Genomic DNA, 13,497 nt, shown 5'->3' with positions numbered 1-13,497 from the left:
AATTTCTTACATTCCTTTCTGACTGCTTTGCCTCCATATTCTTCTACATCTCTTTCTCCTGGGTTCTTCTCCTTTTTTCTTTCCACACAAACAAGATTCTCTCAAAACCACTGCCTGTCTCATTCTAACTATGAATAGTGTAATTTTTCTCTGTTACCTCAATTCACTGTTTCAGTTCTTCCTGTGTGCCCTCTCTCCCCTTCTGCCAGTGTCAAGCAGTTCAGAAATATAAATGACAAATTCCTGTCACAAATAAAGGTATGATGTACAATTCCTGAGAATTTGCCTCGTTTAACTTTTCCCTGCAAACTTCTGCTCCCTAAAAGATGTGTTCCTCAAGTCTGAGCTCTTTCTCCCCAAATTCCCATCTGTGTCACACTCACTCACTAGGAAAAGAGAGAGGAAAGCATGTATTTACAATATAGAGAGCATGGTAGGAATGGGAACCAAGGGTAAACTCCATACACCAAGTACAGCAGTGAGTCAAACTGTCTTACTAAGTGAGGTTTTTAACAGAAAGTATTGCCAAATAAAGCAAACAGGGGACAAAGCATGGACATCTCCCTAAAAAGAGCCAACGGGCCTTTCAAACAAATACGTGCACATCTCTGAGTACTTCCACCATGATCCATGGGAGCAAACAAGGATCCTCTGTGAGGGCACAGTGATGGGCAGAAATGCCCCAATCTCCTCTTCCATCTGCCCCTCAATCCCCCTGCTGCACATCAAATTTCCTGCTGCTCCTGCCAGGCCAGCACACCAGGGCTCTGTGCTCATCTTTCAAACTGCACTCCTGATCCACTCCAGCTCCAGAGAACAGAGCACAGACCTGAATGCTTGAAACAGGCAGTTTAGAAATTACTGTATTTTTTTTCTCTTTCCCCTGTCCTCCATTCCTTATTAATATTTCCAGTAGTAAATGCCTTCTAGGGAGCTCAGCAACAACGAGGCCCACCTCTGGGAAAATAAGGATTCACGTGTTGCCATGGCTCACAAGCTCATAAACTATGGGTCTGTAATAAAAGCAACACAATTTCATTAGAGAGGATTAAAACTGTTTGATCTCCCAGAAAACAACTATAGGGGATAGTGTAGAGCAGAGAAGGTTTGCAAAGAAACAGAGGTTAGAGGCATCAATAGACACTTCAGGTAAGGAAACAGCATTATAAAAAACCAGCTTTGGTAGTTGTGTCAGTGACTGCCAGTAACTCAGGTGTAACACAGCTGTCAGAATGTTCAGGCTCTGTCTTGACTTGAAAAATCAGGTATTTTATACTATCTTCAGTTAGTGACACAGAAGCCAACACATGTTTGATGTCACAGACAACCAAATTTGTGTATCTTTGTATATAAATGGCAAATTCTGCTCTGAGCAGAGTCCCACAAAGCTGGTCAGGGCAGACACTTGATCCACCTGGCCCAATGGCTGCAGAAAACATTTGTCTGCTGCAGAAAGCATTTGTACTGCCTTACAAAGGCCCCATCTCTCTCTAGGCTTCAGGTATTTAAAAGGAAATGCAGGTCTTCTCTAAATGCAGGTACAAGAAGTTCAGTAACTACCATCTATAGTCCCATTTCCCCTTATATAAACTGTGCCCACTTCTGTGTTTATAGAGACATACATGGACTGGAGGAAAACTCAGTGAAGGCTTTCTATGGATGGACTAGAAGAATAAAAATTAAGTAAAGCTTCACTACAATTAATAACAGCCTAGAGAAGCACAATAAAATCACCAGGGCTTTTCAGCTCATCTGCCACAGAAGGGCACACACCCCATGAGCCACCAGGCTCCTGTTTCCCAGCTGTGCCCCAGGTTCATTCACAGCCTGACCATTTCAGCACCACGTGCTGATGCTGCTGCCAGTGCCTCCCTAGCACAGCTAGGAAGCATTACAGCATTTCTCCTGTAACACCAAATGCTGGTAATGGTGGTTTTGTCCTCAATTTTTCCAATTAATGTTAACCTAACTGAATGATTTACTGGGAAACAGGAGAGTAAGAGGAAAGTTTGTGCTCAGCTGGATGAAATATGTCATTTTTCCCAGTGTACAAGACAGAGGTCTTCACAAGAGGCAGCCTCTTTTGGGGCAGAAGGTGACAACAGAGCCAATTGGCTTTTCACTCCAATCTCATGGCCCATCTACTGTCTGCAGGCTGAAGCCTTGAACTCAAATGGAAAAACTGAACATTATCCCCAGGCTCCTGTAAGTGCCTTCAGGAAGCTGTGACAGCTGAGGACCTCCTCCCTCTCCACCTTCCCTTGGTACAACCCAAAGGTGCTGTCCCCATGTCTCCAGACGTGACTCCAGCTCGTGACTGAACTGTGGCATGTTGGGAAGCAGCCAGCACTGGTAATACCAAGTGTTTGACAGGTAAGAACACATTTTTATGTTCTTTCACACACTAATGTCTACAGCTTCACTTATTTTTTAGTCTTCTAGTCTAGCTGTACAAAACTTCCACTGAGTTTTTCTCCAGTCCACCTATGTCTACATAATCCAGAGAAGTGGGTACAGTTTATATAAGGGGAAATGGAATTATAAATGGTCGTTATTGGACTTCTTTTACTTGCATTTAGAGAAGACCTGCATTTCCTTTTAAATACTTGAAGCCTAGAGAGAGATGGGGCCTTTCTAAGGCTGCACCAAAAGCTACTTAGGAGCAAAAAAAAAATCAAAGGAATTAAAAGTAAAGACAGAAGAATTATCACACAATTTCAGCTGGAGATTGAGCAGACAATGCCCCAAGCTGTTTGTAAAAGAACCTGCAGCACTAACATTGTTTGGCACTGCAGGCCCTAGAAGGTGAGCAGGGAATCAAATGAAGACCTAGAAGTTAACAGATGCCCCCAAATGCCTCGTTGATAAAAACAGGACTGCAAGTTATTGATAGAAAATACAGTGCTAAAAGTTACTTTAGAGTTCAGTTTTTATATTCAACAAAATGTAACACTGTTCAAGGTACAATTTAGATGGCTGGTGTTTGTTTGGGGTTTTTGGTCATTTTCCCCCCAAAATCTAAACTATGCTAAATGCAAAAATCAATGAAAAGCTTTCTTAACTATCTTAAAAATGAAACTAATCTGGGAACATTTATTGTTTGAATTGGCAAATCCTCTCCTGGCAACCAAATGGTTAAAGAAAAAATAAGGAAAAAAAGCCTTAAAAGACTCAGGAGAATTAGCTGTTGCTAAAACAATTTTATGGTCCTTTCCACTCCAGTGGAGGTAGTTTGTATGGCTGACTGGAATCTATTCAGTGCTGTCAAACATCTAACACTCCCATAGCCAGACGCCTCACAATGAATAACAAGCAGCCTCGCTGCCAATATGCTCGAGCTGCATTTTTTAGCAGGGACTGGACCCCAACCCAGCAACACTCCAACTTCATTGTTCCATGCCTTGTTAATTTATAAGACCAAAAATTAACCACAACAAACAGAAGCGCCAAAATTCTAAAGCAATGCAGCTACAAAATCCATCATATTTAACAAACCACAATAGAGAAAGTCAGGTTCATAAAAAGAACCTGCACATCTAATTTCTCTTTTGTAGTTTAAATTGATTTCATGATAGAAAATAACACTCAGTTTCAGCAGACAACTTCCATAATCTGGGGAGGCTTACAGTAAGTAAGAAAGAAGTAGAAACAATGAATAAAGTGTACACAACTCTCGTTGAAACACTAAGCACATCATCTGTCATCCTGAGTATCATCATTTCCATAAATATTATCCCACCCATTGATTGCCTTGCTCAGTGCTGTGCTTCAAGCAGAATCCTGGACTCTTACCATATTTACATCCTTCATCTTTCAGCTCTAATAATGCTGAAGCGCTGACACCAGACTCTCATTGCAGGGAAGATAGAGAGTGCTCAGTGACAGCCCTGGCTCAGGGAAATTACAGCTCTGCTCTCCTGGCAGCTTTATGATTATGGCTCTGACAGGCCTTGTGTTCTGGAGCTCATATCCTGCCCTGGGCACATCCTCCTCTCCTGCAGCACCAAGCTAAAGTCAAACAGGACACACACATTTCCATGGAGGGATCTTTGAGCATTTTCAGCTTTGGGGGGAAAACGAGCACCATTCTCACCATGTTTGAAACAGCTGATGACTCTGGGGTTTACTTTTAATGATACTTGCTGCTAGAGTTCCCAGGATCTAATTCTCTGGGAACCATAAGGTGGTGCTGAAAAATTCCAGAGCCTGGGTTTGTAAAACAAAGTGAAGCAAAGCAGCTGTTTTGAGAAAAAGTGGCCATATCATGCAAACAGCTCTGTGAAAAACTAAACTCAAGTCCACAGCAGAACTCATGAGCTCATTCTTACTGAATAAAAATTGCTGCTGCACTTTCAGAGCTGAGCTGATCACTCGCATTAAAAAAGACACAGCTTTGAAGGAGTGAAGAAAAGCAGTGGGCTGTGAGTGTCAGTGTGTGCACAAGTGCTTGTGGGTGCTGGTGTTGGTCTTGACAGCACTGAACATCACTGAGGGACAGACTGGGCAGCCCTGCAATGGTCAGGGACATTGCTCCATCAGCCATGCATTTTTAAGGATGTATTTAGAAGAAGCAACAATGAGGTATCATTTTTTAAGCCTAAAGAAAAAAGCAATGAAGTAAAAAAGGTAAGATTCAGGGATTTACCACCACTGAATTATTTTACCTAAATACAGGTAGTATCCTTAATACAAAGTGATTTTTTTTAATTCATTTTTTACAGCACTGTTTAGGCCTCTTGCTCTGAAAGCAGGATGCTATTTCTTTCTACTTATCATTAACCTGCTCTCCTTACTCTCTGTATCTGGCCCTACAGCATTTATTAGCACATGCACTGGAGAAGAAACACCCAAATTATGCACAATTTCATCTGATTTAAAGCAGCATGCATGCACATCTCCAGAAAACACTCACCTAACAGCATTTCTGGGACCCCACAAACACACACAAATACCTGACACATTTTCAACATACACTTTGGCACAAGTGTCAAACAAGTGTACCTTCACTGTAAACAGGAAAAATTGTCACAAAACCACAAATAGTCCCAAAACCTTAACCACAAATGAGTGATCACAGATAAAGCTGGTCTCAGACCAAAAACAGGTAAAAAGCTATCAATTCCATTGATATCTATGTTTAACGTAAGCCTTTTAGGTTACATACTTACACAAAATCCAAGACTTAGGGAATGAAAAGTGGAACTTGAGTACTGCTCCAGCAGGCAGAAAAGAGCTTTTTATCTTACTATAGACTAATGTGTCATTAATAGTGTGGTTAAGCACTATCAGCAGCCAGCTGGGAGGCAAGCTGGGCCTCGTGAAGGAAGAGACACATCCCTGCAAATGCATCGTCACTTCTGCAAAAGCAGCTGAAGGCTGCACAATTTATGTCAAATCCAATTCTTAGCTACATGTTTAGTCAAACAATATGACAGCTGGATAACACCCAGCAAATATTCCCAGAACTAACACAATTGTAATTACGTGGTGTTTCTTTATTCCTGCTCCACTTGATAACAGACTTTAGGAAATATGTATTTCAATTTAACCTACTCCATTTTGACATGAATACTTAATTCCAAGCAGTTTCACTGCTACAGATGAGATGATCCTTACCACCAGGAAATCAGGCTACTCTGTGGCATCAAACACCTGCATGGAAGAGAACTGTCATTACCCAACAGGGGCCAGAAAGCTCCTTGTATCCCCCCAGGGAGCTGTTCAAGGCTACATGAGCTCTAATTCTGCAGAGGACTTCTGCAACAGATGGAAATAAGGCAAATGCATTAAACAATTCAGATTATTATTTCCAGAAATACTTCTACAGTACTCAAGTGTCAAAATGCTTTTAAATCAAGCAAATTGCACGTGGCAAGACTTAGAAAGCTGACTACAAGAATTAGATGCTTACACTCCATGAAATTCAGTTGATTCCAGAGATATAGCTCCACTGCTGCTTTTTAAAAATTCACCCATGACTGACCATAACATGAGAGCAGTATCTTAATGAGTATAAAGCCCAAGAGAAATGAACAAAAAATGTAATGCAGACTTATTTTTGCATGTTTACACCACGGTGAAAGCCATCCTCTTCCCTTTCCCACAGAAAAAGGTCATTGCAAGGTGTGCCCTCAGGGCAATTCCCCTGGTTTTTACAAGGTCTCCTCCTGCCCTGGGATTCACAAAGGATTTGAACCTGCTGTACATTCACATAACCTGGGCTCGTGAGAAAGGACAAATATGAAAGGACTGCAAGAAGTGCTGCTAAATCAGACAGGGCTGCTTGGAGATGTTTTACAGAAACCTCATCACAGCTGAGGGCTCCTCCAGTTTCTGTTTTCAGAGGAGGTTTCCTGCTAAGTGATTAGGAAAAGCAAAATATCATTTAAAATAACAAAACTTTCCCTGTCCTTTTTTATGGTTGTTTTCTGCAATCTAACCACAAGGAATTGAATATACTGCTTTAACCTCTGCTAAGTACAGTTTTTATACTTATTGACAGCTGGTGTTGATCATTTGAATTGGAAAACTTGCAGGAAGGAAGCACCTGAGTTCAGCCCTGAGTGTTCTCCAAAGTCTCCAGGAGTGTTTTATGATACCATTCAATGTCATTAATCAAGTAGTTCATTACTGGCTGGCAGAAACTCTTTGTTGCTGTGAACTCACTCAGCACAAAGTTATTTTGTTCATAGTACTGCCACTTCCTTTTCAAATTTGTAAGGTTACTGTGCATCAACCTCCCGCTGCTGCTGCAAATTTGGCACTCTTTTCTCTAAGCTTTTCTTTCCCTAAAGGTGACCATTTAACAGATCTTGGGCCTTTTTTATTTCTGCATTCCTCATAATTTAAGACACCTCAGTTATTTTCTGTAAGCCTTCCAGACACTGCTGAATTTTTACCAGAAAATTTATAGTAAAATTTTATATTTGTTTTCCCTAAAGGCCCTTCCCCTGTAAGTTCTGGCTCAAGGCCACTGCAGTAACACAGGCATTCCAGGATACCCCAAATGTGTTTTTCCACTGGCAGATGCCCCCTTCTGTCCTTAAACTGAATCTAGAAGAAATCTATACAGTTGGCTTGTTCAGTGCAAAGGTCCTATATGCTGCTTCTCAGCAGGGATCATCTGTTTTGGTTAAATGCAACATTTAAACCCACTGATGGGAGGAGATTGATCAACCAGCCACCAAGAACAACCATCTATCTAGATGTATTTTCTGTTTGGTTGGTTTTTACTTTTTTCACTCCCCTAAGCTCTAATTTGCTGTTAATTCTGTGTAATTTGCCCCCCAGGTCCCAGTGACATCCCCAGCTGCAAAGGGCCACAGCAGCAGTGGCTGGACAGGCATGGAAAGCCCAACTCCTTTGCCAGGATTTTCTTTGCCAGCAAGGACAACAGACCTTGCTAGAAGCTTTCACCTTCTCATGCCTTTCTTGCATGAACTTTTAAGAAACAACACTCAAATGATCTGCCAAAAATAGGCATCAGAGAGTCTCTTTCATTACAACCTGAAACCAGACCCTTTAAAATACAAATGGTATTTAATGGATCTTTTCTCAATATTATCCAACTTTCTCCTTGATGTCGCAGAAAGGTTGTCATTGATTTTGATCCAATTTTGATCACAATCACTATTTCTGTGCTTCTTGACACTCCTGCAATTCCATGCATCTTGCATCTTAAACATCCCTTTCTGCATTTTTCCTGCCTCTATCTGCTCCTCTTTCCAAAGTTTATTCTTCTATCTCTTTTTTATATCACTGTTATCACATTAATTGGTAAGCTTGTCTCCAAGAAACTAACTGCCTTGAGGCACATCTTTCTGCTTTCTCCTAGTGCTTAATCTCTGATCATATCTCTGTTTTATAATCCCTATCAAGCCTTTTATTAGCTTTTGCTTTTATTACTCCTAAAATCACAAAACACAATATGCTGGACTTTGCTCTTGCCTAATGGTTATCCATCCTAAAAATAGCAGGTCTGTGGCTTTTTACATTCTCCTCATTTAATGCTTTCTCAGCCATTATAACATTAGTGACAAGATAAATACTTTATGCTTACGAACTCCTTGCAGCAAGAACACAGAGAAGTACCAGATGTGCCTTCCCACATTCCATATATTCTGCTAGCACACATCCCTTAGCGTTTCCCACCATGTGGGCAGGCAGGCAAAGGGATTCTGTTCCAGACACGGGAGAGGGGAACCTGTGGAGCCATGAACTGGGCAAGGGAAACCCGTAAGAAAGGAAATCAAAGGAAAGGAAATCTGTGCCTGGGCAGGGCAGCAACTCCTGAGTGCCCACTGGTCCAGCAGGAAACCCATCCCACAGATGATGGGTGCCTGGCAGAAGCAGCAGTGACACTGTGGGGACAGGATGGCCAAGCCTCACTGAAGGCCCAAAGTGAAGCACTCAGACCTGGAGCTGGTGGGACTGGTCAGATTCCAGCCATTTGTGATCCAGCAGAAATCCTCACTCTGTTTCCACCACCCACCCCCAGACATGACCTGCTGGAGTAGGACTGCAGGTCCCTGCTGGCCCTGCACGAGCCATGAACGCCTCAGTGGGATGTGGCTCCAGCAGTGTGGGCAGAGTTTGTTGCACCACCTGCTGATACACCTGCCTGAAGTGCCAGCACCACGTGCACTTCAGAACTGCCTCTCCTCCTGCTCCTCTCTGTGTTTCAGTTGAGCATAGTTTACTTTCACTCTAAATAAAAAATAAAATTAACATCAGGATCGATGTGTAAGTACAGAGCTTGTACAGCAATGCAGTAACTGAACACGTGAAAAAGGAGAGCGGCTTAAAACACAAAGGCAGAAAAAGAAAGAAACAAAGAGGGAAATGCTAAGGAAGGGTAAGCCAAGTTGGTGTGCGTAGCTGGCACCACGAGGCAGCCAGGGCTCCTAGCAGGAGGAAGGACAATTAGATTGAGCAGATGAAAGCAATGATGCTGATTGCTGGTGCTGCAGACCCGGGCTGGCCTGCATTAGGCTAAGTAAGCTGGATGCAAGCCAGCATCATTGAACAAATGGCATGGCACATCCCCAGGAATCTGAGGAGAGATTACCAATATCTTAAAGGTGACCTTTCACACTTGCTATCCCAGCAAATCAGGCAATTCTCTTGGCTGTAATGGACAAGATCAGCAGAGGCCACTCTCCTGAAGTTATGCACGCCTCATACAAATAGGATTTTTAGTTTCAGATTTAATATCAATTGACTGCACCTCATTTGAGCACAGTATCCTAAGTGCTTTATTGGTTTATTTCAGCCCTTCCCCATTTTAAAGAAAACATAATCTAACTTTCTATTATTCATTATCATCCAGGCAGGCAACAAGAGTAAAAAAGAACCCTAATTTTTAGCCATATTGTCTATTAAAAATGTAAAATGTTTCCTAAAAGGGCAGGCGCATTAATTAAGGCTGCCTTGGGATAAATGAAGATTACTAGGAGTGCTCTGCTTTCCTGGATGAGTTTTCCATTATAATCAAATGAAACCAATTACTGCATTTGTAATGGAAACTACCTAAGCTGAACATTTCCACTTTTGCAGAAGCTGGGGAGTACAGTGCACAAGCAAAAAAAGGTCTCCAAATACTTAAGAAAGGAAAAGAGAATGTAACTTTTCTGGGGAAAACAAAGAATCCTGTAAGTAAAACCAACAGTAAAACACTGGGTACAAATCAAATGGCCCCAGTGTAATTGAGAATCACAGCCTGGATTCCCAGAAGCCAGCTCCAGCAGGAAATCCTGAACCGGAGCACTGAACTCCTTTCCGCTTCTTCAGAGGAGAAAATAAAGCTTAATTAGGCTCAATTTTCTAAATAATGGTTATCCTCTGTAACTAATCAGGAAAATTTTAAACCAGTATCAGATGAATGCCTGTTCAAATAGTGAAACATGCTCTGTCTTCTAAATATCATCTTACTCTGCAGGCAGCTGAAAGGATTGAAGGTAACACACACTGAGGCATAGCTTTTCTTTTCAAGCATCCTTTGCCATCCTACTGAGCAGCCCCTAGAACAACACACAACAACACCTTCTTCTGCACATGGAGGTTCTGCCAGTGAGAGAAAGCAAAGACAACTTCAGGGAAAAAAGAATTAATGGAATTTCAAACACAGCAGCATTTTCTAAACTTATTCCAAATGGAAGAAGGCAAATGTTTAAAGGTATTGCTAGGGAACTAAGAAGGCCTCAAATGAAATTCTATGAATAATCTTTAAAGAGAGTCTGGAGCCTGAAAGACACTTTGGAGAGAATTCTACTTCCAAATCACCTAAAAGGAATACACTCATTGAGTTCTTCCATGATTATCCAATATTCACCTGGATCATGAATTTTACCCCTTGGTAAGCTAAGCAAGTGCATGTTAATGATGAGGCTGATAAAGGCAATGCAGAGTTGTGTTTTAGCATTCCATCCATGAAACCAGCAATGAAGCTCTACAATGATTTTAGAGGTATCCATCCATAGTCAGATAAAACATATATATATATATATATATATATATATATATATATATATATATATATATATAGTGTACTTTGATTTCTGGTTCTCTTTTAGACTCATCTAAAAACAACTTCTGAGTGAAAATAGGGGCAGGGGCAGGAACATTGTACACAACATGCTCTAAGTTTAACACTCTTCCATGGGGTACATTGTGACACCACCAACAGACTTTAGCACAATGCAGACCTGCAGCACATGCAGGCTCCAGTGCCCACCATCCTACTCAAGAACCTGGGAAAACTTCATAAAGGTTTTCCATGATCATCTCTGAATGTCAGATAAACCAGCAAGTTTGCCATTCATGAAAAGGAAAGGAAAACTGAGGCAATATGAACTGAGTTTTAACTAAAATACCAAGTGAAATTCTATCAGAATACAAGTGGTTGGGGTTTTTTTTTATAATTTATGTATTATACTGACCCTGTCAGGAGTTCTACAGTGAAGGGAGCTACAATATTAAGGATTTTGGAAGGTTGCAAATATAGAAGCATTCTTCTTCTATTAAAAATCCTTCCTTTGTTTAGAACAGACTGCCACAGCTTCTTTCTGTAGAATCTCTAGACTACCTTCTCTCTTACACATTGTGGTAACCAAAGTTCTACACAGAAACTACATATTTAAATTTGTGCATTTCCATCTCTGCTCTCTCCAAGAATTCCTTTACTTTAAAGACAGGCAGATCTACCAGCATTTTTTAGATTAGTCTTTATACCCTACTTAAGGCCACACGGCTACATTTTTTCCACTGACAGCTGTGTTCACTTCATACAGATGTAGTCAGCTGCTTCATCAGTAATTTCAGTAATTTCTATCCTAATCTCCAACACCTTGAGAGAACACCTGCCAGTCATATGCTGTTATTATTTATGTGACAGTTCTACCATCCTAGTTCTTTCGCCTTAATCTACACCACTCACAAAGCTGTTTCCAGTTCAAGTGCATTTTTATCCTTTACTTATGTAAATGCTGGCAAATCAGTTTGAATTTTTTCACACTCTTTTCCCAACTTCTGTATGACAGATGTACTTATTACAGACCTGTACTACCTTCCTGATGTCTCAGTCAACACAGAAGTAAAAGGACTGTAAAATTGTGAAAGTCAATTCTTTTGCCTTTACTTAAAGGCTCAGTTTTCTAGGTCCTTATACCAAATCCTGTGGGATGTCCTCACATGCTACAATTACATGCCAGGATAAGACTCGATTGATATTCAGCATCAAATTTTTGTTTAGAAAACTGTGCGGACAAGGCAGAGCTCTCTGCTTTACCGGGCTCCTTCTAAAGCAACAAACCCTCCCAACCCCTTCATTCCAAAGCAGACTCTACTGAACCCCACCATAATTCTCCGTAAAGTCTGCATGGATTATTAGACACAAATCTAGTTAAAGACTAAAAACTGCTGCAAAGACAACACCAACTTGTTTAAAAGTTTATCCACAGAACGAGGAAACTGATCAGTGGGAGTGACAAATAATTGGGGAGCACTTACTGTGGCAGAGAGCTGTGGTCCGTTCAGCTGTGCGTGCAGGATGGCCTCGTTGATGGAGCTCCAGATCCCCGCCAGGGCCGTTTCCAGCTCGTGCGAGGCAGCCATTTCATTAGTCAGATATTCCAGCGTGGAGATGAACTCCCTCCACTGAGCATCCAGCTCCGCCACGCTGGCCAGGCAGCCCCTCATGACATTGAGGCAATATCCCACGCAGGGCCTGATGAGCGTCAGGCCCTGGCAGTGCGGGCAGTACTGCATCTTCACCAGGGCCCTGCTGCACTCCCTGCTCAGAGCGGCGTGCTCCGTGCTGTTTATCACCTCAATGCCCAGGCTCAGGGCCTGGCTCAGCATCCTGCTGGCCCAAAGAGATTTTGACAGCTCTGTAACCAAGTTTTTAGAATAGTGTCCAAAAGGATTTATGTCTTGCCTTGTAAGCCGCAGACACTCCGTGTAGTCCTCTGACAGATCTGTAATTCCTGGGTTTATTAGCCGGCTGTACACCAGAGGAAAGAGACTGTCAAAGAACCGCAGAACTGCACTTTCCACCGTGGTCTCTGCGCCCAGAATGTAGAGAGAGATGTCTGTAAACAGCTCCTTAACGGGCTCCGCTGCTTCTTTTGCCATGGGTCTGTAAGCTGTCTCAAACAGGGAACTTGTGCGGTTTTCAGCAAAGCGAAGCAAAGACTCAAAGGCCTCTAAAAAGGGGGCAGGGGAGAGAAAGAACTAGAGTTAATGGCAGGCACCTGAAATCTCAGTCAAAGGACTAACACTGTCCTGAAGAGGAACATCAATAGTTATATGAAATCTGCAATAGTAATGCAATAATAGGCAATACAGCTTTCAGCAGTAATCTCATTAAAGGGACCCTTAAGTATTGCCTGTGCATAATGAAGGCAACATGTAACACACAATTGTTTTTCTTAAAAAAAAAAAAAAAGATGACTGTGTTCTCACTAGCCAGACCCCGATCCACCAAGGACTCGCCCAGATTCCAGGCCAGGGCTGGAGCGCAGTCCAGGGCTGTGTAAGGTGGTTTTTAGAACTCACACTGCATTTGGGCAGTTCGGATGGGTGCACTTCCAAAGCATCCCTCAGCTCAATTGTAAGGCAACTGAATACACACACAAGCTGAAGATTTTGTTTCACAGTGCTTGAGTAGCTGGCTGAGAGGCACTTCTTGCAAAGTACAACTCCAAGATGAAGGAAAAGAATAATGCTGTGTGAATAAATTCTCTCCCCGTTAATATTGGCCATTTCTAGACACCAGCCAGTGCTTGGGGAGGACTTGACATCCTGCCCACTATGACCCAAAACCAAAGTGAAATAAACAAATCAGGAAAACATTATCTCCTTTAATTACACCATTTCTGAGTGGCCTAAGAAAAAATAATATTTAAGGAGTTCCACAGTTAACACATTTGAAATGGCACATGGCAAGTATTATACACTCAAACCACTGACTGGGGTGCTAGAATTCACGGACAGGGCAAG

The 13,497-nt window shown here is 41.9% G+C and overlaps 1 protein-coding gene across 2 annotated transcripts in view; it reads right to left on the bottom strand.

Moving 5' to 3' along the window:
* LOC119704448 (glypican-5-like) overlaps positions 1-13,497 on the bottom strand; it is a 342,560-nt gene that overhangs the window by 246,952 nt on the left and 82,111 nt on the right. For both annotated transcript variants that reach the window (XM_038145739.1, XM_038145740.1), the window contains exon 3: positions 12,007-12,701. In XM_038145739.1, coding sequence (XP_038001667.1) covers positions 12,007-12,701 — 695 coding nt within the window. The remainder of the gene's footprint in view (positions 1-12,006; positions 12,702-13,497) is intronic.

This window comes from Motacilla alba, chromosome 9 (assembly GCF_015832195.1).
Source record: "Motacilla alba alba isolate MOTALB_02 chromosome 9, Motacilla_alba_V1.0_pri, whole genome shotgun sequence".
NCBI classification, from domain to species: domain Eukaryota; kingdom Metazoa; phylum Chordata; class Aves; order Passeriformes; family Motacillidae; genus Motacilla; species Motacilla alba.
The sequence above is the reverse complement of the archived record's forward strand: the minus strand, read 5'-3'. Positions and strand labels throughout refer to the sequence as shown.